The sequence below is a fragment of the Rhamphochromis longiceps genome, linkage group LG8 (assembly GCF_057381845.1).
Source record: "Rhamphochromis longiceps isolate RC_006_pf linkage group LG8, R_longiceps_female_GT1.1, whole genome shotgun sequence".
In the NCBI taxonomy this organism is placed as follows: domain Eukaryota; kingdom Metazoa; phylum Chordata; class Actinopteri; order Cichliformes; family Cichlidae; genus Rhamphochromis; species Rhamphochromis longiceps.
Window position 1 is genome coordinate 22,529,453 of NC_140564.1, and position 25,951 is coordinate 22,555,403.

Below are 25,951 nucleotides of genomic sequence, written 5' to 3' on the forward strand. Positions count from 1 at the left end.
TGTTTCTGGGTTATGAAGACGACGGCAAGCTGTGTCTTAAAGGCCAGCCAAGCCATTCAACTCGATTCCTGCTGAATTTGTTGTACTTGCATGCCAAACAGAAGCAGCGTTATGCCAGGATGCCAGAGGGAGAATGTACCCCGGTGTCAGACGTACCGCCGATGAGCATGATGCAGATGGAGAAGATCTTCTCAGCATCGGTGTTGGCACAGACGTTGCCAAAGCCCACACTGGTCAGGCTGCTGAGGGTAAAATAGAGGGCAGCGATGTAGGAGCTGTGCACTGTTGGGCCGCCCACTGTGCTGTTAACGTAGGGCGTCTCCAGACGTTTGCCCAGCTCATGGAGCCACCCTTGAAAGAGAAGGTTAGAGAGTAGCGTTGACAGAGCAACGTCCAGAAGTTTAACCTCTTGTTATTTTTATGTGGATGGTAGTGGCAAGATCGGAGTGCAATGTGAGAGAAATACAGAAATGTATGTTTGTGCCTGCATGTGGGTGTCTTTCTGTGTATTAGAAAGAGATGATCAACAGCGTCAGGAGCCAGGTATGTTGGCTATAATTAGACCTACTCCTCCAGGGATAAATAGTGCTAAGCCGTAATTAGCAGCTGTGACTTCACCTCCCTTCAGCCAAAATGTACATACAAAAGCATGCATCATTCATTGACACATCAGCGTGCTGCTTGCTACCAGCCACTTTTTTGTAAAAGCTTTTGATCTGGTTTCAGGCTGTTCTTATTAGAGCAGCAGAGTACTGTCTCACCACAGAGCAGAGCTAGACACCCAATAAGTAAGCAATTACTATTTATAGCATAGTAGGGACAAAACAAATGCCTACTCAGTTTTTGCAGGAAACAGCCGACTTACACACCTATTAAAACTGAATCAAATCAGAACAGGCTTCGCTTATGTTCTGAGAAAATGTTGAAATGTCTTAATGTTTCGCCCTTGCTAGATGAAACACCAAAAATTCAACAGATCGGACTTCAGCAAGGCCACAACTAGACTCACCTATGTCCCAATTATCATTGGTCTCTAGTTCTTTGCGCCCAATCATGTACCAGATGCAGGCCATCCAGTGAGCCAGCAGGGCAAACACAGACATCAGCAAGGTTAGCACCATGGCGCTGTACTGGGAGTAGCGGTCAAGCTTCTGGAGCAGACGAAGGAGGCGCAGGAGGCGTACTGTCTTAAGCAGGTGGACTAAGGAGGTCTGAGGCAAATATGGGAGGAGAGGTGACAGAGAAAAGGAGAGAAAGGAAAGAGAGTAGAAAGCTAAATATCAAAATATCAACACTCAAACACTTTGTATTGTTTGTGAAATGTAGTACATATGGTTTACTTGTCACATAGGCAGCCAAACTGCAACAACAGGGCAGCAAGTTATCAGTTTAATGGTAATGCTGACAGCCACAGATGGATGCGGGGACAAAAAAGAAGGCTGGACATATGATTGTCCAGTAGTACTCACCACTGTGATATTGAATGCGTACAGCAGGTCAAAGGGCAGGGCAGCCACCAGATCCACAAAGAACCAGGTGGTGGCGTAGTGGATGCAAATAGAGCGTGGCTCATACACCACCTGGCCTGACTGGCTCACATAGGTTGTGCGAAAGTTCATGATGATGTCTGAAAATATGTAATTATAAAAAAAATAAAATAAAACAAATAAGCAGGCCTGAAATATGACAGAAAACACTCAGTTCATAAAGAGCTTCAAGGATTGCCACTAGAAGCCTTTCAAGGGGTAAAAAGTCAAGCACCACAGCCTACGTGAACACTGCTGCTGACCATGTCGGTCCCCGTATGACCACAATGTACCCATCTTCTGATACAATAACACACCATGTCTCAAAACTGGAATCATCACAAACTGATTTCTTGAACATGTGCTCAAATGGCCTCCACAGTCCTAAGATCTCAATCCAACAGAGAACCTACCTGGTGGAACAAATCTGCAGTAACTGTGTGATCCTATCGTGTCAATGTTGAGCGAAATCTTTCAGGAATGTCTAAAGTTCCTTGTTTAATCTATGCCACAAAGAATTAAGGCAGGTCTAAACGAAACGGTGGGAAAATTATTAAACATCTGGGATGCTTCATAGTTACTTTACAATTTCAGGGTCTGTATGCAAGAAACATATAACCTTGACGTCACCACATGGCAAGCATGTAACATGCAAACTATTTGAATTAGCAACACCTCAGTTGAGATGAAAGCTCATCGTTGGATGCACATTTTATTTTTCATTGAATATTTAGCATTTATGGGAACACAATAAATAATTAAATAATAAAAAAAAAACACAAACAAATACATCAGCATTAAAAAGATGTTTCATTACACCGTGTTCCTGGAGCGAATTGAGCCCCTTTCATGCCCCTTTCAGCTTTAATATGGAATTCATTAATTATTCATTTAACTAGAAATGGGTAGACTCTAAGTAAATGAGCTTTCAGAAACAAGCAATCTCATGCCCGTTTGTGCCAAGTTGATGGCATCAGGAATCTGACATAAACTCCAAACCCATGCTCAGAGGAGCGTGTTGCAAGCCAGCCACCTTAATTTATCCCTTGGGTGCTTTATTGAACTAAGAAGAGTCCCTCAAAGAGACCAAGTACATCCTGAAGGGACTCCTAAACCCAGGTAACCTGAATAAGAGGGGACATTTCTAAGAAAAGGCTGCTTGGATTGTTTTGGTTTCCATGGTGCCATAGATGGCACAAATGGATAGATGTTGGAGTAAAACCTTACGTCAGCATGTTGAAAAATGCTTCGAAAACACCGAAATGTGATCATGTTTTATCTTGAGCAGGGATATGGGGACATCTTTGGAATACTGATAAAGTCTAATTTTGACAAACCAGTGTTATGGACCAATATTTGTTGTGTCACATCAATTTTGCATTGGGTAAATGTTGAAAAACAGTGTTAAGAATACCTAAAAGCCTTTAAAACATGTTAGTTATGTTTAATAAAGAATATTTATTTGTTTTCCTGGAAGAAAAGGAGAGTAAATAATAACAAAACACCAAAAAGGACAAAAAAAACATCAATACTGTCATTAGATATTGACCAAATTGTTACACTGGAATCTCTCTAGAGTTTCATAATTGATATGTTTTTAATCTAATCATCTTTCCCAATTACGTCTTTAAAAACTTACCTATAATAAAAAGCATTTCCACTGCAATGTCACTGACAATAGTGGAGCGTGCAGCTGTGATGGCATCATCGTGTGGCGTGAAGCTGACATTGTAGGGCACGGTGACAGCCACGTAGAAGGTAGCCAGCAGAATGAGCCAGTCCCACAGCGCTTTCGAAACACTGTAGTGGAGCAGGATGAAGCGTGACTTCTGCACCGCTGCCACCTTGTACTCCGGTATTGCAGGTTTGTCCATCATTCTCTGTAAACAAACAGGTGAATAAAGTTTCAAACTTTCAAGCACAACCTCTAATATTCCTTCAAACATGTACGATAAAGGGAAACCACAGCCTCATGAATTTGAAGCTTTACTTGATAAATAACCAAAACACACAAAGTGCACTTGAGGAGCTGCATAAATGAATAACTGGATAACCAGATGGTCACGAGGTGGAGTATTGTGATGGACACCACGGTGCCAAGATTTAGCAGAAACAGACAATGTAAATGTCAACACCCTCTCTTGTGCGCTGACCGCTGATGATTCACCGTGGTAGGCAACTCAAGTGAAACAGATATGGTAATGCTGCTGGTTATCTCTTCTCCTGTACCCAGTGATAAGACCTCTACAATGTCTGGGCAGTAACAACACAGTGAGTGTCTATAATTTCACACGTGGCTCGGCTTCACACTTCCAAATGTCATTCATGCTTCAAATCTCAGGTATCCAAGTGTCGTGGTAGTTATGTTGTTATGAGAAAAACGCGGCATACCACTAGATTGACCGTGCATTGCAGTTATCTTTTCTCACATTTTGAAAATCCAGTGGTGAAAAGTATTGCAGATGAAATGGGAAGCCATTCAAAGCATAATGAGACTGCAACTCTCCAAATGGGGCCATGCACTTGCCACATAATAGCCTTAACCGTGTTTGGGAGACATGAGGAGAAGCTGTTACCTATGACAGCGGTGAGAGGGGAAAGAAAAGGTGAGATAAATGAGCAGTAATCCCATCTAAAAACAGTGTGAGCACTTTGGGAACAGGTGAACCCAAAAGAAGAAGCTGGTTAATTAAGGCTTAATGGGAGATTTCGTGTTTGGGCCCTGATGCTGCCTGGGCACCTCAGAGGAAAATGACAGATTCTATTTGAGTAATTGGAAGACAATAGGCAACGTTTACTTAAAAAAAAAGGAGAAACATCAGAGAGATGACATACTCCAGTGTTTCCAAGGAAAAAAAGGATGATCCAAGTGTTCCCTCAGAAACCACGTATTAAAAGATTGTGCAAAAGATTTTATTATCACACTATCAGTGGGTTTTCTGGTCTCTGTCTAAATCCTTTTCTATCATCAACAGCTGTGTCCACTCTGATGACAGTTCAAGCAATGTCAGCGAAACCCTGACTGTTTCCTTTTTTCTTTTTTTTCATTTGCCTTACATCACAGAGGTCGCAAAGCCCACCAGACTTTTGGTTCTCGATGCAGGGAGTCGAGCCACATCGCAGTGATTAGGAAAGAAAAGCCTAGCATTTGCAGGCACGCATGGGAGTGCATGTCACACAGCTACAGCTGGTCTTCACACATCATTAACTCAAACTGTAGCCGTTGGGGCTACTGTTCCAACTACATCTCCCAGAGGTCTTTGGGCTTAGGAGATACACATGGCTTAATATGCAACCCCCTTCACCCTCAACCACAAACTACTACATAGCAAACTTAGTGTTGAAATGGCCACAAACATAATTCAAATGTCACAACAGGGCATTATACTGTCTAGATTATGCATTCTGATTGAGTCTGAACTTATTGTGCAAATCCTGGATAACTGCGCGTAATTGGACTTTGCAATATTATGTTCAGCTTGGCAAAATCAGCAATCAAGGTGTCGTCTACTTAACTGTGTAACAACAAGAGACTGGAGATAAACATTCACGGTGAGTAAAGAAATAATAAGTAAAAAAAGAAAGAGAGAAAGTAAGATGTGAAAGCTCAGGTCAGTTTTTGTGTTTGCTTCACAACTTCAGGAGGCTCCAGACGGCACTATTTTTCCAATTATGTGAAAAGTGGCAACATCTCTCCCCTGGGACGTGGAGCTGCCTGAAATCAAGTCTGATTTGCTTGTCAGTGTGCTTCAGTTTTATTACACACTACAAATATAACAGATTTGTAAACTTTCTGTTTCAAAATCACAATTCTTTAAGCAGCAAGTTGCCACCTCTGCTTCGGCTTTCTGGCTGTGGTCCCATTTAAAGATCTGGAGTGTGTTTGAGCAAAGCTACGGATCCTTGCCTGACAGGTCGATGAGCTACAAATAGAGATCTAGTCAAAATAGATATGGCTGGCTTGATGTGGAGGCAGAGCACACCATTGTTAGCTAACAGCTACTAAGATACAGACAGTGAAGGAGGAAAAAAAAGAAAATGTATTAATAGTCAGAGTAAAGCAGTGGAGGAAGGATATTGATTCTTTACTTAAGGAGAAACATCAATATCACAATAAGTAAGCCCTGCATTCAAAATATGAAAAGTATCAACATGCCTTAAGGATCAACAGTACCATACGCAGAAATACAGGACTGTGCAAAAGTCTTGACCCACTCCTCATTTCTTTAAACTTTGTTTGGTGAAATGTGCAAACACACATGGAATTATTATTAGTTATTCTTCTACACATACTCAACTCTCTTAGTCAAGCTTTCTTGTAATTTCTTTAAGTAGTCTTCAGGATTAGTTCTCCAGGCTTCTTGAAGGACATTCAAAGCTCTTCTGTGGATGCTGGCGACCTTTTGTTCTGTTCTCTGTCAAGATGATCTCACACTGCTATTGAGGTCTGAACTCTGGGGAGGCCAGTCCATGACTGATTGTGTTCCACTGTGTGTGTTTTTCAATCCAGCTATGCTTTTACTGCATTGGCAGTGTGTTTGGGATGTGGGTTTTTTGCATTCATCATATCATCAGATCCCTAACACCACTGGCTGAAATGCAGACCCAAAACATGACAGAGTCTCCACTGTGTATTAAAGATGGTTCCTTTACTTTTCTGAAGTCCTTTGAACCCAGAATTTCACATTTGGATCCATTACTCTATAAGAGCTGTTGTTTACTTCTAGTGTAATTTAGCACACCTCAGTCTTTTCTCCTCATTTCTCTTCCTTAAGAATGGCTTTTTTGATTAAGCCTTAGTGAATAGTAGATGGATCAACTGAAGTCCTGGCACTTGTCCGGTTTCCTCATGTATTCTGAAAAACGCCAACTCTTTTGGCTAATAGCTAATCTTGATAGAGCAGAAAAACTGTTTTATGCCTGTGCTACATTTGGTCCTTTTCATAGATTTGACTAAACAAATTAAAATGAAAATTTTTAAATGTGTTTTCTAATAAAGTGCCTAAGAATTCAATTTAAAATTGTTTGTTTGCTAAGTTGTTTGTTAGCTGTACTCACAACACTGGTGTATCCCTTGGTTTCGGTGCCTTTTTGATGCTTGAATGAGCTAAAGGTAAATGTTAACATTACTCTGAAAATGGTCCAGTACAAGAGCTGGGCTGAAAATTAGTGAAAAAGGAGCCAATATCAAAAAAATATATCTTATTATTATTAGACTTCATTAGTATTATAAATCACATTTTTCTGTTATTTCAGCTGTTGTATCATTCTGGAATAGTGCCCTTTAAACTGCTGCTAACCTCACAGAAAATGGAAGTGTTTGAGTTAAGTGTACATACTCAAAATGTAAGCATTACATAAAAAAAAGTTTTAAAAGCAAAGTTCAGTATGTAAGCTGCACTAGCAAAGAAGGGCGAGACAACTTAAGTAGAAGAAAATGGGAGTATATGCAGAAAGACAGTAGGATGAAGCCAAAACGAGATGAGGTTAGAGCATGGGTTAGAGTGACAGATGGAGAGGAAGAAGAAATGCAGAGAACGGTGGTTAAAGCTAAAAAAGAAGGGGGAGTAGGATGGGTGATGGTTTGGGGTAAGACGTGCATTTGATCCACTTATTCAATATAAATGAACCGATGTAGTTCACACGGCTATGTTATGTTGACTTTTTCAAGTCAAGCAAAACTGGTTTCAGTGTCTTCATTTTTTTTAAAACTTTTTTCTTTTATAGTGAATTCACTGCCCTTAAGTACTTTTGCTATGGTGCCTGAATTTTCACATAACATCTGCACAAATGTAGAGTTCGCTGTACTCATCAGTGGTTATGTTTTGGATTTTGTTTCCCACCTTTTCCATTTTTTCCTTTTAGCACATATTCAAATGTAGCTGAGGCCAAAAACACTGCCTCCAAAACATATATATAAAATATATATTTAAGATAGATAGATAGATAGATAGAACATTTAGCTATTTAGGAAACAGGACTGTAAGAAAATACAGTACAGTGTATTAAATAATCTTCTGTATTGTTTTTTTCATATATTTTTCTCCCATTTTTAAATTTATTTTTCTAACATTTACCATCAGGCAAATGTACGTAAAAAAAATAAGTACGAAAGTACAAAAAGAAAAAAGAAACAAACAAAAAATTTGACAGCACTTGGGTTTTAAAATTAAGCATTGCCAAACACTAAAATAACTGCATGAACAAAACAGAAAGCAGCATCTAGAATATTCCATCCAATCACTTCTTAATGTATTATTTGTTTATTTTGTCATTCAGAGAAGCACATTCACTTATTAAAATGTTAGTTAATGTGCAGCAGTGTTATGTAAATGTACAGGCGGGTGCATTAACAGGTCTCTAAAATGAACCCCAGTGCCTACAAAATTGTAGTTATAAAGTCTGTTTGTGAAGCCAGTCAATTAATAAAACTTACATACAAATACAATATGTGCCAAACTGTGCAAAACCCAAATAAAATTAACCGAACATGCACTCAATGCTGAGATGAAAAAAGTCTGCTCATGCAAATAAACAAGCAGACACATTTCATCTGGTCTGTTGCATTTTATTATTACTGCTTTGAAAATAATCCCTTTACAAACTGCTTTTTTGCTTTGTTTTTGACACTGGTGATGTCTGAAAGATAAAAGTGACTGAAAGACTCGCGCAGACACCATCCAATGAGCTGTCAAAGAAACACAAAACAAATAAAATGTCGCTTTTATTCTAAACAGCAGATGTTTCTGCTTTGCATCAACACATGCTCGTTGCCTCCGCGTTTATAAGACTGCATCATCACATGTTGGCTCAGAAAGATATGATGCTGCTAGAAATTGCCTTTTTATGCAACTATCAGTCCCTGAGGTCACGAATAAATTAGGCAAGAGCACTGGCTTGTGTGGGCTTTTATTGTGCACTGAAGTCACATTTTAACTCAAAAGTTTAAAAAAAATAAACTAAAATTCAGCCTCCGTCTTTGGCTTTGCTGTGGATTTTAAACGTGTTGCATTCACTGGTCTGCTGATGTGCTACTTTTCATACACACCTGTCTTCCCTTCGCTGCAATAGGAGTTACATATCAGATCGTGAGCTATCGATTGTTTCTCTGCAACTATTTTGTCCCTAGCGAAGTTGCCCTTGGCTCGGTGTTCATAGGAAAAGAATAATCTAATTTCTCTGGGAATTTGCTCAACACTTTAAAACGATTATTCTGGTAGTAGAGGTGGAGTAGGGGAATAACGGAGGTTTGTAAAAAGTGTGTGCATGTGTGAGAAGGGGAGGACATGAGAGACAGAAATGTGTTGAATTTGTATTAATATCCCTGAGAAATGACTTAAAAATACATCCTCGAGAGCTGGCATAGAATCTGAATGTTGATTTTATGGTCATATGTTGCTCTCTTCCTTTGTTTGGATGTTTTTGTGAAATGTGTGTGCACTTTCAAATGTGTGTGTGATCGGTGCGCGTATGGTATCAGCACTGGCATCTGTAAGTAGGTGGAAAAGGAGTGCAGCAGGAGGCTTGGCAGATGGAGGGAGGTGTAGCACACCGATTCCAATGAAGGCACCCGCAGGTCAGGTTTGAAAGCAGCAGTCGAGATTTTGATTTTGGAAGTATTAACAAGATGCGGGTCAGCTGCATGCAGCAGAGTATTATCACTTCGTTTTTTCCTATTTTTCTTAAAGCCCGCAGTTTTGGTGCTGTTTCAACTGAGTGTAAACATGCTTGATTTCTCAATTAAATACCAATGTGACCCTTTCAAAGTGCTGGCATTGTCTTATCCACGCTCTGATTGGTCATAATTATTTAAAAGTCGACACTACTACCTGCAATGTGAAGTAAATGTCTTGTCTCTTGGGTTCTTAGTAACAGTTTATTTTATTTTCTAATATAAATGAGCTTTCAGTAGTCAGTTATTCTGACTTTTACTGTAACTTCTTATATTTGAGCAGTATATACCTGCAAAATTATGTGCGGTGAAATTAAAAAAGGGCAATCCTGTGTGAGATTCTCGTTTCTTTTAAAGGTTGGCCGTGTGTCACTGCTGTGGGAGCTTAAAATTCAGTGTCAGGTGAGCGACATAGTGTAAAAATGGCAGAAACACTTTAAAAATAATGATATTCAGCTGTAAAGTTTTACTGGGCCACTCAATTTCTGGACTAAAATTAACAAGTGCTTTGGTTTCAGGCACTTAACAGCTAAATGATCCTCTAAAAACACGCACCACTTTTTATTCAAAAAATGTATTTTGAATGTTTTCTGCCTGAACCAGACGCAGATGTCTCACAGGTTCACTCGAAAAAAACCAAAACCTTTATCCCTGAAAAGTTTTGAATTGCTTTTAGTCCCTTGTGATCAAACACATATTTGAAGGACAGGTTTGAGTGCAGACTCGGTCAGTAACCGAACCTCTGTGGGGAATGAGTGGGATTATCTCAAAATGGTGCTCTGTCAGAAAAACTGCTCCCGTTTGGATCTGAGGGCAAAACAGAAGCTTGTTCTCATGAATATCACAGCATGGAGCGAGGCATGACTTTTTATTCAAGCCTATAAAAGCCTTTTTTATGTAGAAATAATAACCACAGCTAAAGGTCTCTAAAGGCCCTTGAAACACACACATACACGGAAAAAAAAAATAGACAAAATAGTGGTATTCCTATCTACAAAGGGCTGGCAAAACATATGATATCCAAATGATCCAAAATTATCCTAAAACAGAAAACAGGGAATTTATTTAGTTACATTAACATATCAGCCAGGTTGCTCTTCTAATCCATTTACATTCTATTTAAATTTATAGATTACATTAATGGCCTAGTTGCAATTTAAGTGAATGCATGCTGGTGTATAGCAGCCTCCATAGACTTTAAATTAAAAATGGATGTAGGCACTGTGAAATCACCAAAAATTAAGCTAACGAAGCAAACTTAAGCATCCTTTAATCCTTATTTGTTTAGACTGAGAATTGGACAAGTAATATATTTGGGATGTACATGCTAAAAGAAAATCAGAGAACATTAATTATTTGTTGTATTTTTATCTTTAAGTTACATATAAAAATTTGAATTCAGCCTCTCACTGTTGTTGACATGGCCTGTTTTGTCATACAGAAAGACAGTGTTTGGCCCACATTTAGTTTACTGGGATCTGGCCAACCAAACTCTGACTGGGGGGATTTTTTTATCCAGCTGAATTAGGCTGTGCCACATTGATTGACAGGTGTTGTGAACAGGCAGCTGAAGCCCACAGCGATCTGCTGGGCCTTACTCTGGATCCTGTTGGAGCATACTGAAGCATTTTTAATGGATTACCTGATAATATTATGGCTTGTTGTCCAACAAATTTGTGCAATACGTAGCCTTCATTTGTGGCTATGTGCAGTGCACCTGTATAGTTTGTGAATGCAGCTTTCTAACCTAGCTTAGCTGGTCAGCTTGGTGAGCACTCACCCACATTAAGGTTTTTCAGTCAAGTGACATTTTGTACGTCACAATCATGGTGACAATGAAAGAATCAAGTGAATAAGGCCTTAGTCACACAGCTCTAGTGACCAGTCAGTGATCGCCATATTTCTAATGGCTAATGTTGGCAGATAATATTGCTAACTGTATTTTCCTGGAAGTGATGGACTAATCTACAAACTACTGGCAGCTACTGTAGATGGACTGTAAGTGTGAAAAGTATGACACAAACTGGAACCAGGAAAATTAAAAGTTGTGGCTTTTGCTAAGCTTATTAGCATCTTAGACATAATAGCTAGCTTGCTGTCTAACCACTAAACTGTTAAAGATTTTCCACCTGCAGACATTTTTTGACTATTTTTAACTAATTATTTATTTCCAGTATTGTATATATGTATGAAGCTTATTCTCTGTTGATTACTTAACCTTTATGTAATTGTTATGTAGCTATTTTTCATTTATTTAATGCTTTGGAGAACAGAGAAGGTATAGAGTGCCTTTCCTGATGCTGCTTTCAACTGACAGATTACTTCGAATAAAGAAACCAAAGTTAAAAAAACAAAACAAAAAAACAAAACATAAATTCACATAGAATTGTATAATTTTGTCCACTTGATATTATGAGAAATAAAAGGAAGGGGAAAAAAATCATGACACTGAAAGTGATTTGTGGCAACATGAAACCTTTGAAAGTGAATTATATCTGGTGACGTGAAGCAAAAATGAGTGGAAGTAACTGCTGGTGATATGAAGAGGATGGGGCGCACAACAAACTTTCAGGTGAGCGACTAAAAAGACTACAGGTGAGAATACAATTGACTGTGCATTGCTAGAACCTGCTAATAAATGAATTAGAGGGTCAGCTACCCAACTTTAGGTAGTTAAATAAATGTGAAAATAACTTTCCCAGGACTCTGTATGATACTCTAGTGTTACACAGAGCAGCCTTATTTGAAGCTGAGAGTAGAGGTTATTTATGAGAACAGACCTTTGCCATAATAACCTATAACCCAAAGGTTTGGGAGGTGTCGGCATGTTTTTAAAAAAATTATTAGAACGATGCATTCAGCTTAATCTATGACCAATAGCCCCTCACCAGCAGTGAGAGCCATCTTGCAATCAACCACAGTTGTTGCACTGACCTTGCTCTTTGTCCATTTAAATCCACCAAACAACAGCTTGCATACAAAAAAGTAGGATTAAAACAGCACCAAAAATAGCAAAGTCATAAGTTTAATTTTTAACAGAGCTAGGCCACACTCTTGGAATCTGGACCAAGACTTCCCTGATAATGTCCTCTTAAAATCTCATGTTTTAGATGTCAGAATTAATAATTTAAGCTCAGGTGTGAAGGTGCTGCATGTCTAAGCAACTTCTGCTTATCTTTTTAGATGACATGCAGGGAAAAATAGAAAAAAAACCATCACATCCAGTCAAATATGAGTGATAGAGGTATACTCACTCCACCCAGGTTGACCTCTCCTTTGCCTCCACTGGAGAATTGGCTGGTCAGCTGGTACAGCATGGTGTGTCCATGCTTCCTGGCCTCACTGAAGTGAGAAGTACTCTTCCCCCTGTGCATCTTGTCCTCTGAAACTGTCACACAGATTCAGTTAAGTCGCAAGGCTGTAAACTTTGTTGTGAGATGGCGATATATGAGAAAAAAAAAAAACAGTGCCATCCAACTCAATATCTGAAGTTTTTCTCTGGTGTAGTTACACAACTAAGACACAAAAACACAAGCTCCACTATCCTAAGACTCTTATCCAAATTCATGTTGCCAAAACAAGGGCGTATTTCCCCTGGCATTGGTATTTGTGGCAGACTGTGTTCAGGTTCCACTTGAAGACACATTGCGGCTTGAATCAAACTCCCAATTAGAAACAACTGTCTGAGTTCAATGAACAACTGCCAGCCCAAACAAAACTGCTGTGTAGGATGTGACAGTGATGAACAAGAACACACAGAGAAAATGAAAGCTAGGGGCTCGAGCATGACCCGCTCGTAAATCATGCTCTTAGTAAGCAAATAAAAGCAGTTTTTCCCCCCCCCTAAAAACAAACCTTTCAACTTACATTCCTTCTTGCTGTTGAGGCGGCCCTTTTCGTAGGTGTCAGTGATGTCTTTGAATGAGAAGAGAAAGAGAACCATTTCGCCCTTCTCGTTTTTTATGGGCACAATGTCCAACAGACACCAGAAGGCCACACCTGCAACAGAAGCAGAAATGATCATTTAGTAATAGTTTTCCTTTCACCTCATTTGGAGAATGGAGACAAATGCTCATCCTGTGCCGTGTAGAGCTTTAAAGAAAAGCTGGTGTAGCATAAAAAGGGATTTGAATAATATGATGGCATATTAATTAAAGAAAAAACCTGTTTGTACCTCCAAATAAACTTTATGAAACAATGTGCCCACTGGAGAAAAGAGATGGAAGAGGTACAACATTTAGTTGGAGAGTTTGTTTGGCTGTTTGTCTTTAATTCCTCTTTCCTGCTTCCTTCTTTGTTCTGCTCCACCCTCTCTCCTTCCTTTACTCTCCAGCATCCTCGGGTCCCTGCTTCCCTTTTATTTATTTCATTTGGGGGGATAGTTGTCCTGTTTATTGAAGCTTTGCTTGTTTAGTTTTCGTTCTCTTTATTGATTTAATGTCGTACAGCCTATTGTGTAGCTGACCCAGACTCCTTCCACCTTTTGATGACTTTAATCCAGACCAGATATCAGTTTGAGTCCCATTGGTAAACTGAAAGATGTTGGCATACTCTTTATATGTTGTATTCCCTGAGATTAGTTGAGTTGTTTTTGCTGGTTGTCTTTACTTTGTGGCATTTGTGTGGTTAGACTCTCTGTGGACTTTCTCTTTGTACTTGTTTTCAGTCTCAGTGAGGCTCACAACTGATTGTTTTCTGTGTATTTGGGGCCTTATTTAGTCACTGTGTCCTTGGTATTTATTTATTTATTTTGGAAAGTGTGCATTCTTCCTGTCTTTCTTTAAAATCTCTTTATGGTTCATCACACTGTGTTTTTTTCTATATTTGTGATCCCTTTGTATCCTTTTGGTTGTTTTGTGGTGATTCTCTGGTTGATTTGAATTTAATTACGCCAAACCTTTGTGGTCTAGAGGTCCTGATTGGCAATCAAATTCACGTGGGGTCTTGTGCACCCCATCGCCTCTGTTAATGTATCTCCTTAATGGCATCAGTTTCTCAAGCCAAGGTTGTGCAATTTCACATCATGTCACCATCGCTGAACTGTGGCTACTTGTCATATCCTTGGCATATGGCATAGCCTTTCTATAAATATGCCCCAAATTAGCTGTGGACAGTGATCTGCAGGATAGAACACAAAGTGAAAGAGAAAGTTAGAGGGTTGGATATAACAAGTAAGAGAGGGAAGGAACAGCACAGATCCAAGACCCCACCAGAAACCAGTATGCTCATTAGCAGACTCTGTAGAAATTGTGCTCTGCCACCAAACAGATGTTTCACATCTTCTTTAGTGTCTCTATAGTGTGCTTGTTCGTGTGTCAAACACAGACAGGGAGGAAAGAAGGGGGAAGAAAACATTGTAGATGGTGGTGTTTTAGTGCAAGCCTGTCAGTGTAAATACAACAGGCAGCAAGCCATTTGTGAGTGTTTGCGCTTGCAAATTGTACACACTAGAGGAGTTTACGTGTAGTGAATTCCTTCGGTGACAGACTTCTTTATATACTCTACCAGTCGTGAACATTTTCCAAGTGAGATTCTAGCTTTCAAACTGCATTTTCCTTTTTGACTTTCACAGTCTTTGTTCTAGCCTTCTGCTTTTTTGGTGTCTACTTTTAACTGTGGTGAATTAAAAATCAGTTTTAGCAGCAGTTCCTTACTTTTACTTGCTTTACTCTAAAAAAATAAGAAATAAAAAGATTAAAAGCAGTCGTGTTTTTGTTAAAGTCCAGATTTGACAATCCAATTGTATAATAAGCAGTTCACACACCCTGAGGAAGCAGGTTTGAGCCTCTGTCGAATGAGTATAATCCTGCGTGCCAATCAATGAGGCTTAAACAGTGTTGTATGTTCTCTCCTAATGCATGACATCATATTCTGAGTCAGAAGGATTAGCCAGAAGTTAGAAGGAAGGAGGTAATTCAAGACACTACGTACAGTACCTTATCCTGCATTAGCTGTGGAAATAGGGTACACAACTCCTCTCAGAACCTCTTACTCTGCCTTAATCTTATTGTTTTGTATTAATTATAATGAAAATTGAGGAACACCAACTCTCTAAAAAGCACGTAGGGCACTGCTTAACCGCTCTTTTAAATTCTGCATTCATAATTCAACCAGAACATTGAGCTCTCATCTAAAAATAAATGCACTCTTCAAAATGTTGAAAAAAATGTTTTTTTCATTTTGATCAGGCTGCTGGTTGATCAAAACAAAATAATGTAGTTAATAATATTGGAGCAGCTGGGATCTACTTTATTTCTACAGCTTCTGCAGTATGCACCCACCGTTCTTCTTGTAAAAGTGGACCTCAGCCTGGTACTCTTCTCGGCTCTCCAGAGCCTTCTCCATCTGTTGGGCCACTTGCTCGCTGGTGTCGGCCCCGTACAGGAAGCGGCAGCTGCAGTTCTTCTGCATCACCTCAGTTCTTGTAAAGCCCGTCAATTCGCAGAAGCCATCTGAGCAGTACACAATGGGGTACCCACGGTGACCCTGGGCATTACCCAGCAGGAAATTACTGTCTGTGATGTGGAACATGAGAAGGTAAAGATGTGTTAGAAGTATAGAAGCAGAGGTAGATTTTTTTTACATGCGTTTGTGAAACAGAGAGGTTTTTGATATGAATGTCAGTAACAAGCAAGGCTGAGCTTCATGCATCATGTTTAGCCTGGTGTTTAATACATTATCTCTTCTTCACACAGGGAATCAAAGTCCAGTTAGTTCTTTGAATTTACGTCAAAGCTTTTCAAAGAAAACATGAATCAGAGTTTAGTGTGGATTCATTTTCAGCCGAAATTAATTTCCCCAAGCCTTCATCAGGTCATTTTGGATCTTTGATGGTGGTTATTAGGAATGTTGAATGATACTGAAAGAAATTGGCATCATGCACTGCAGACAGTATGACATAAAACAGTCGACTGGGGTTTATGAGCGCCACAAAGATTAGTGACCGATTTTCCCACTGGGCTTTAGGCTTACTGCTAATTTGAGGATATGAACCGAGAAGAGTCTTGACTCTTCAATTTAAAAATCGAGTGGATAATAGAGAGATGGAGGAAAATGGAAATGTGCCAGTGGAATATAAACATAAATATGAAGTATGACTGGAGAAAGAAAGCAAATGCTTTAAGAATGACCAGTATAAAGCCACACTCAATTTCACCTTTTCAATTTCATCTCATAAGGTGCCAGAGTGAGTGACTCAGTTTAATTTGACTGAACAGGTTCATTTACCTGTTTGTTCTATGTTTGACTGATGTGATGCCACATTTATGGAGCTGCAGATTAGAAAATACAGTGTACTTCAGTGAAAGCTGCAGAACATCTAAGCATGCAAATGTGACATTGACGTGGTGGAATATTTGCTTTAGTTTACATGTGGATCGTATGATGTGGTTATTGCCTCTGCACTTGTTTAATTCTGCAACAAAACAGCTTTGCTTTGGTTCCATTTCAGCACCACGGACAGCTCTTGTTTAGTTATTTCTGCAGGACATAAAGCCACAAAGCACGTTCGTCGGTCTGAGATCTTATCCCAGTAACTCAAGGCTGTAGTATTCAAAGGCTCTACATTTCTTCTGCATATCTACATATGTTAATCTTGATGACAGGATAGAGTTTGATGTCACATGTTCCCTCGCTTGCTACAAGCATGTGACCTTGCTGCAGTGAGGTTCCTTTGTATGGCAAACATTTTGGTTATGTGTATACCAGAATGACTTGGGTTTTTTTTTAGTGTGTTGCATTACATCCCACATTTTCTAAATGCAATACATAGAAGCATACACATTGTTGCGATGATAAAAAAGTAACCATATTATATAATGTTTATTTAATCTGGATAATGCTGGGTATTTTCAGTCACTGAGCTGATATTACCACTTTGTTTTCCTGATTCATTTCCTCTTTAGGACACACAGTCAAACCCATATTTCAGTCTCTTTTCACAACTTTGCAACAAAGAAGAGAAAACAATCATCAGTCTCCAGTTTTTGTATCCTTACAAATGCTCAGCGAGTGTCAAACAACCACCAGCTTACACTAGATTTGTGACTCCTCACCTACAGGCTTCCAGGCAGAATGTGGTGAGTGAAACATAGTCTGGTAGAAAATGACTTCTGCAGACAAAATAAACAGCCTGAAGCTAGAAACATTAACAGATACTGTAGCTGAACCTGTCAGCACAAAAAGTATGGCTTTACTACTTTAGATTGCATTATGTTGTTCATAAGCAGTAGATACAGCGTGGATCTCATAGAATAGATGCTTCAGATGTTAGAAAACACACTACTTTGACTTTAAGGGTATGTAAAAATATTTGTGGTTTGAAATCTGCTTTACTGAAAAGGTCATTCATCTTTATACTGAATTTGCTGTAATAATCCAGGAAGTATTTATGCATATTTGCTCATTATTTCTTTGAACAAGTTACCATTGAGGCCTCAGCAAAGTAACTGACTTGTCTCTGCTGTCAAATTGAAAACATCAGACTGCAGAATTTGTGCCCAGAGAGTAAGAGGCAGCACACAGACAGACAGACAGACCGATAGACTGCTCTGTATGCTCACGATTCCACAGAGAGAAAGTCTAAGAAGGAGTATTAAACAGCTGCTGCTGCACTTTCCATAATCTAGCACTTTAATTGGCCGGGCTGAAGAGAAAGCAGTCCACAGGGGATGTCTTTTCTGAGCGGTGACAACCTTTCTTGGGTGTGCAGTGAGCAGCAACTAAACTGTCACTGTGGAATTATAGAAGGAGACAGGCATTAGTCTGATCCATCAGCAGGCAGAGGAAGTTTTATGCCGGTCTATGCTATGGCTTGATGGTGCTCAGCAAGGAGAAATTGTACTATTTCTGTTCCATATTCTGCTGCAGATCTTTGTGAAGAAAGATTCACACCTGTTATTTTTTTATGATACTGTATATTCAGGTTTTTTTTCTGCAGGTAAAGTCACAACTCTGAATAGAAAGCATCCTAAAAAACTCAGTCGTCCCCCCCCCCCCCCCCCCCCACACACACACACACACCCGGTTTCACATCTTAAAAAAACCCTTCACCTGAGAAACAATGGCGGAACAAGATGTGATTGCCTATCCAGCTGGGAAAAAAAAGAAACATGGCCTGTTTTTCATGTTCTATAAATTCCTAACACTCTAACTCAGTGAGCCAGCAAGTGTCAGAGAGCAACCGCATTCATCTCTGGTTTATGTAATGTTTACCTAAGAATAGGTACATCTCTACTCAGCATCCCTAAATCGGTCCTCTAAATAGGTCAAGGGCAGGGGTAGTCATTAATCACTTTATAAGGAAACATTAGAACCAACGGGCCATGAAGGGAAAAACTTTTATGCTGTGTTTGGAGGTATGCAAAGTTTCATGGATGGGCAAATGGAAAGGTTTTCTTAAAGTGCACTAAAACTTTTAAATGAGTTAGCATTTTATTTCAAGTTCCACTCTTTCAGTCATCATGTAGGTTTTTGTATTCATTCACTAATTGATGATTAAGTCAAGCAATTGTTGTTGCTGGTGGTGTGAGATAAGGGGTGTTGAACCTGTGGCTTTTGCCCATCTCTACTGACTCCCTGTGAACCTCAGTTAAGGTGGTATGCAGTGATATAGAACAAAAAAAGTACAGTATCTAGTTATGGATTTCAAAATTTTTAAAAATTAAAAACACAGAAGAAAATGGAGAATTTAACAGCGTGTGGACAGATTTGTTTGCTTTCACCACCAACGCTGCTGGCTTCCTGGTATGTTTGATCTGCTGCTGGACTTTTGTCAAAATCAAATTGAAACTTTCCTATTTTTTGTTTACTTTTACTGTATAAAGCTAATAGGCTGCTAATTATTTTATTTTATTATCAAAGTAGGCTCTGAGAGGTGCAGACCTTCAAAGCTGCTTTACTAAGTAGTTGTATACTATACATGCTATTGGATAGTTTTTCCTCCACTTCATTATTGTCCAGTTTTGTTTGTAATTTAAAAAATAGCTATTTCACAAATGCAAAAAAACCAAACCAAACAAAATAAAAATATGACGTTCTTGTCATTTAAAATGTCAAATAATCATAAATAACCCACTGCAGAGTAGTCATGTGGTAAAAGGTTTTAAATATTTACAGCTGTCAAAGATGTTTTAAATGATTTTTAAATGAGGTGCTGTCACCTTCATTAAGAAAATATATGCTTTATTTATCCTAAATTTGGGAAATTATTTTGTTACTGCAGGTGAAAAAGACTAACTTGCTGAATAACATGTGCAAGTCTCATAAACTTTTATTTCCCACAGATATTATTTTATGCAAATTAATCCAAAATCCTACTGGCTTTTGGTCAACGATAACCATTTTATTTCCTGAATAAAGACCTTTCACCTTATTTATTTCAGTTCTACAGTCGCATGTTTATTTCTTCATTAATAAGTTAAGCTATACAGCAACCACATGAACCGCACTGTAAACAGTTTTGTCTGTGCATGCGTTTGTGTGGCTGTGACAATGCCTCAATTCTTAGTCTGTAATCCTCTGAGGGATATTGCTTCCAGTAGCCGCTCAGCTGCTCCGGCTTCCTTAATTACACATCTGTGCTGACTCGCTACAACTGTAATCTGACATGATGACACTACATGCTACTGCTAACATCAAGCAGCCGGCCTCGTGTCCATATAAGAGTTCTTCTGTGCATAAAAGACTGATGAAACCCAAGAGGCCTGGCCACTTCCTCAGAAGCTAATTACCACTCAGTAGCATGTAATTACTTATTGGGGCAGATGGGTGAGAGCACAAGAAGGAGTGGGCTTGCAGGGGGAAAGGGTCACTGGTTTGACAAAGAGTGACGTGGGAAAATCAGTCACTTTGATGTCAACGATTAATAAAGATGTTTGAATTAAACGCAAAGACAGAAAAAAGTATCTGTGCAGTCGTGATCTAACTCCCGTTAAAGGTAAAAAGACTGCAGCTCCGTAGCGCCTTTATATCAAGAACAGTGCAAAGTGCTTTACAAAGCCTCACACCCACTCACACCTAAATTCACACACCGATGGAGGCGGAGCTGCAATGTAAGGTGCAGACCTGCACATTAGAAGCAGATTTATTTCGGTGTCTTGCTTGAAAACACCGACATGCATGGAGTAAGCCACCTGGGGACTCAACCACCAACCTGAACAATTACAGCAGAGCCTATTCCAAATGTACAGATCAAACTTTGCCACCTGTTACCACTGACTTTTAAAAAAACAAAACAAAAAGAGCAGCAAAGGATACAGCCACAAAAGAGTCTCAGCTATTATCTGGCTTCTATTTGGTGTTGGTTTCTGCCGCTGCCTATTAAGACCCGCTCATCAGCTGGGTAACAATGAGCTCCGTGAGCGTCAGCCTGACATTCTTTCCTGGCTCCTCTTTGGTTCTTTAGCTGCCTTTTATTAGAAAAGTGTTTAGGGGGAAAATAAACCCACTTCTTATCTTTGCCGGCAGCTGCCCCGTGGTTACGCTGCCCTGCAGGGTGAGCACTGCTGTCAGTGTAAAAATGCTGCTGGGGAGGTCGTGTACAAGAGCTCAGGGAGGTGGAGTTGGGTATAAAGGATGGGCATCTATACTGTAACACACACAGGCAGAGCACAGTGCCACCAGTATAATGGAAACTCTGGTTTTTAGGCAGTGTTGAGGATGAGCATCCAGACTGCTGACGTGCAAAACAAATCTACAGCCAGAACTGCAATTGTAACTTCACCCTGACCTTTGATCCTTTATAATTGCCCTTCAGAAATAATAATAATAAAAAAAGAAAGACTATTCAAACCAACAAAGAGATTTTTTTTTTTTTTTGAAAGAGCGTGATGTGGTTTTGTTGCCTTGAGCACAGGCACTCAGATACACACAGGGAGACATCTCCTTTTGGGAAACATGGACGCTGACATTGCTGTGAGCCAAATACTGTGCTGTGTGTGTCAAAGGTTATCCGACCTAACCTGCCCTGACATTTTGCTTACCGCAGGGCTGTTCAGCTGGGTAATTGTCTCAGACCAGGAACCGTTAAATTATAAGCAACTTAAAATTGCTTTCGCTTTAATAACTGTTATTCTTAAGGTCAAGCACAGCCACATCAATATTTATGAGGATAAACACGCAAAAAAAACTCTTGGTGGAGAAATTACCCTGAAACACCCGGAAAATGCTCAACGTGAAGCTGCACAATAGATAATGACTGTAAGATTTGGGGCTTTTAAGATAATGTATTATTTGGTCCGTCAGAGCAAACAGATGCACAAAAGCACAACGTAGCCTTGTTTTGCATAGTGGAAATAATTACATGGACATGCAGGAATGTAATGATGAAATAACTGTCTCAGATGCTGCTCTTATTATATATGGCAGTCAAGGCAGGGGCTTAGTTGGAGTGGCACATTAAATAAAATTTTTGGACAATGTTTGACTGCGAGGCTGCTCACTCAGCAGGGGAGCTTCTTTTGGTTCCGCTGATCTAAATACATTCTTTACTCAGACTGATGGACTTAGCCATTTTTGCTGTAAGAAACTTTTACCTCGTCATCAGTTTATGTTTTAAACTGCATTGCATATTGCTTGTAAAAATATTAGATTTGAGAAGAAACTGGTGTTCAGTGTACAATGATGTGATACTATTAACTTATTTAACATAATAGAAATTGTAAAAGTAAAAGACTGCACAGGTTTCATATAGAAATCTACAAATAATTTTCCTTGTGTAAATAATGCATAAATAACACATAATACAATCAGTCACATCATTAAGCACAACTGTTCAACTGCTTGTTAGGGCAAATATCTAGCCAGCCAATTCATTAGCAGCAACTCAAAGCATTTTGTGCAGACATGTTCAAGACAACCTGCTGAAGGTTAAACTGAGCATCAGAATAGGGATTAAAGGGGACTTTGAATGTGACATGGTGCTGGTGAAAGACGGGCTGATTTGAATTGTTCAGAAATTCATCTCTACAGTTTTACAGATAATGGTGTGAAAAAGAGAAAGTATCCATTGTGCAGTAGTTCTCTAAAGGAAATGAGAAGAATGGCCAGAGTGGTTTGAGCTGATAGGAAGGCAACAGAAACTTAAATACCACTCGCTGTAACCAGGGTATGCAGAAGAGCATCTCTAAATGAACCTCGAAGCAGATGAGCTGTAGCAGCAGAAGACCACACCTGTAGCCACCTCTGTCAGCTAAAAACAGGAAACTAAGGCTGCACTTCACACAGGGTCACAAAAACTGGATCATAAGACTGGAAAAACACTGCCTGGTCTGATGAGTGCTGATTCTGCTGGAGCATTCAGATGGTAGGGTCAGACTTTGACGTAAACGACATGAAAATATGGATTCATCCTGCCTTGTATCAAAGTTTCAGGCTGGCAGTGGTGATGTAATGGTGTGGGGAATATTTTCTTGGCATAGTTTGGTCCCTTATATATATATATATATAACCAAGATGGCGCCGCGGATGGTCGCCCTGGTGCTTCAGTGCGTTACTTTTGTTTTGTTTTTGTGCATTTCTTCTGTGTCTGGGCACTCCTCTGGATATTCGTACACCAGAGAAGAGCTCCTTAACTACAGGACTACAACGCCTGTGGATTTATTTCCAATATTTGTCGCATCTGCGGCAGATTTACTGCTGACTCTGACCAGGAAAGCGAGACGCCGAAAGAGAGGGAAGCGAGCCGGCGCACTCGTGCGTTTGAGGAGACGCGGACTGCGAACCGCTCTTCCTGGGATCTTCCTTTCTAATGTTCGCTCACTCGGGAATAAGATTGACGAACTGGCCCTGATGAGAAGCATGAACAGAGACTTTGCCTCCTCCTGTGTCTTATGTTTTACGGAGTCGTGGCTCAGTGAGAACATCCCAGACTGCGCGCTCAAACTGGAGGGCTTCCATCTGCTGCGCGCGGACCGGCAGGCCGCTCTCTCCGGTAAGTCCAAAGGTGGAGGTCTCTGCTTCTACATCAATAGTGGCTGGTGCACAGATGTGACAGTGATTGCTCAGCACTGCTCTTCCTCTCTGGAATACCTTTTTATTCACTGCAAACCGTTTTATTCTCCGCGGGAGTTTGCTTCATTCATCCTGGCCGCTGTTTACATCCCGCCAGACGCAGATGCGCAGGCAGCTCAGTGCGCACTCGCGGAGCAGATACTGCACATGGAGCGGACATTCCCGGACTCTCTCATCATTGCTCTTGGGGACTTTAACAAAGCCAATCTGAGCCATGAGCTTCCAAAATACAAGCAGTATATTAAATGCCCGACCAGAGAGGAGAGGACATTGGACCACTGTTACAGCACGATCAGCGGGGCCTATCGCGCGGTGCCCCGCGCTTCACTCGGACTTTCTGACCACATCATGATCCACCTAATCCCCGCGTACAGACCGAGGCTGAAGCTCTCCAAACCTGTCGTGAGGACTAAAAAACTGTGGAGCAACGAGGCTGTGGAGGAGCTTCGCACGTGTTTGGAGTCTACAGACTGGGACACAATGAAGGCTGCTTCTAACAGCTTGGACGAGTTTACGGACACTGTCACCTCCTATATCCACTTCTGTGAGGACAGCATTGTGCCATCACGCACCAGGGTGAGTTATAACAATGACAAACCCTGGTTTACTCCTAAACTCAAAAAGCTGTGGCTGGAAAAGAGAAAGGCGTTCAGAAGCGGAGACAGGGACTGCTACAGAGAGGCCAAGTACAGGTTCACTAAAGAAGTGGACATTGCTAAACATCAGCACTCTGAGAAGATGCAGCAGCAGATCTCAGAGAATGACTCGGCCTCTGTGTGGAAAGGTTTTAGGAATATCACAAACTACAAGCCTAAAACCCCCCACTCCACTGATGACTTGCTCTTGGCCAACACCCTTAACGACTTCTACTGTCGTTTTGACGAGCCATCAGGCAGCCTTCACACCTCCAACGGCCCCAACAATAGAGACACTTTGGACACTAATTCCCCCACCTCTCCCCCCTCCATAGAGCCATCACCACCTTCAAACCGTTCACCTACAACACCCCCCTCCTCACCCCACACAAAAGAGGATTTCACACCACCTCCTCCCACCACAACTCTTCATATTCATGAAGCAGATGTGAGGAAGCAGTTTAAGAACCTGAATGCTCGGAAAGCTCCCGGCCCAGACGGCGTGTCTCCTGCCACCCTCAGACACTGTGCAAACGAGCTGGCCCCAGTGTTTTCTGGCATTTTCAACTCCTCACTGCAGGCATGTCATGTGCCTGCCTGCTTCAAGTCCTCCACCATAATCCCTGTCCCCAAGAAACCTAGGATCACTGGACTAAATGACTACAGACCCGTGGCTCTGACATCTGTGGTCATGAAGTCCTTTGAGCGCCTAGTTCTCTCCCATCTCAGGACCCTCACGGCCCCCCTCCTGGACCCCCTGCAGTTTGCATATAGAGCCAACAGGTCTGTAGACGACGCCATCAACATGGCCCTACACTTCATCCTGCAGCATCTGGACTCCCCAGGAACCTACGCCAGGATCCTGTTTGTGGACTTCAGCTCTGCCTTCAACACCATCCTTCCAGACCATCTCCGAGACAAGCTTTCCCAGATGAATGTGCCTGATCCCATCTGCCGGTGGATCACTGACTTCCTGACGGACAGGAAGCAGCATGTGAGGCTGGGAAAGAATGTCTCGGACTCCCGGACCATCAGCACCGGCTCCCCTCAGGGCTGTGTTCTTTCTCCTCTGCTCTTCTCCCTGTACACCAACTGCTGCACCTCCACCCACCAGTCTGTCAAGCTAATCAAGTTTGCAGATGACACCACCGTTATCGGACTCATCTCGGACGGGGATGAGTCTGCCTACAGGAGGGAGGTTGAACGTCTGGTGTCCTGGTGCAGCCACAACAACCTGGTGCTGAATGCCCAGAAGACAGTGGAGATTATTGTGGACTTCAGGAAGCACACAGCCCCACTCCCCCCCATCATCCTGACTGACACCCCCATCACCTCTGTGGACTCATTCCGCTTCCTGGGTACCACCATCACCCAGGACCTGAAGTGGGAGCCCACCATCACCTCCGTCATCAAGAAAGCCCAGCAGAGGATGTACTTCCTGAGGCAGCTGAAGAAATTCAACCTGCCAACACGGACGATGATGCAGTTCTACACTGCAGTCATCGAGTCCATCCTCACCTCCTCCATCACCGTGTGGTACGCTGGAGCCACTATCAGGGACAAACAGAGACTGCAGCGTGTTGTGCGCTCTGCTGAGAAGGTGATTGGCTGCAGACTCCCATCTTTGCAGGACCTGTACACCTCCAGGACATTGCGGCGTGCAGCTCGGATCTCAGCTGACCCTTCTCACCCTGGACACAGTCTGTTTGACCTGCTCCCCTCAGGCAGGAGGCTCCGGTCCATCCGCACCAGAACCTCTCGCCATAAGAACAGTTTCTTCCCCTCTGCTGTTGGACACATGAACAATAACCATATGACTGTCCCCGCCACTAACACATGACCCTACGCTGTGTTCACTGTATCATTCCATGTTTGGCACTGATCACCACCTGCACTCATGTATATATCTTTCAACGTAGCACTCTTAATTCTTACTCTCATGTATATATCTCATGTATATCTCATGCACATATCTTTCCACGTAGCACTTTTAATTCTTATCCCTACTTTTATTTTTTTCCATGTCTATTTAAGTGTTATTTATGACACCATGTTTGCACTGAAGCACCGCAGCAATTTCCTAATGTTGTAAACCTGCTCAACATTTG

General features: G+C 41.0%; 1 protein-coding gene across 1 annotated transcript in view; it reads right to left on the reverse strand.

Annotated features, from left to right (window-relative positions):
- Window positions 1–25,951, reverse strand: part of LOC146663654 (voltage-gated delayed rectifier potassium channel KCNH4-like) — a 44,791-nt gene that overhangs the window by 14,467 nt on the left and 4,373 nt on the right. The window contains exons 2-8 of the mRNA XM_085416516.1: window positions 15,480–15,713; window positions 13,066–13,197; window positions 12,453–12,586; window positions 3,166–3,406; window positions 1,470–1,627; window positions 1,010–1,211; window positions 157–351 (exon numbers count right to left, since the gene is read on the reverse strand). Coding sequence (XP_085272642.1) covers window positions 157–351; window positions 1,010–1,211; window positions 1,470–1,627; window positions 3,166–3,406; window positions 12,453–12,586; window positions 13,066–13,197; window positions 15,480–15,713 — 1,296 coding nt within the window. The remainder of the gene's footprint in view (window positions 1–156; window positions 352–1,009; window positions 1,212–1,469; window positions 1,628–3,165; window positions 3,407–12,452; window positions 12,587–13,065; window positions 13,198–15,479; window positions 15,714–25,951) is intronic.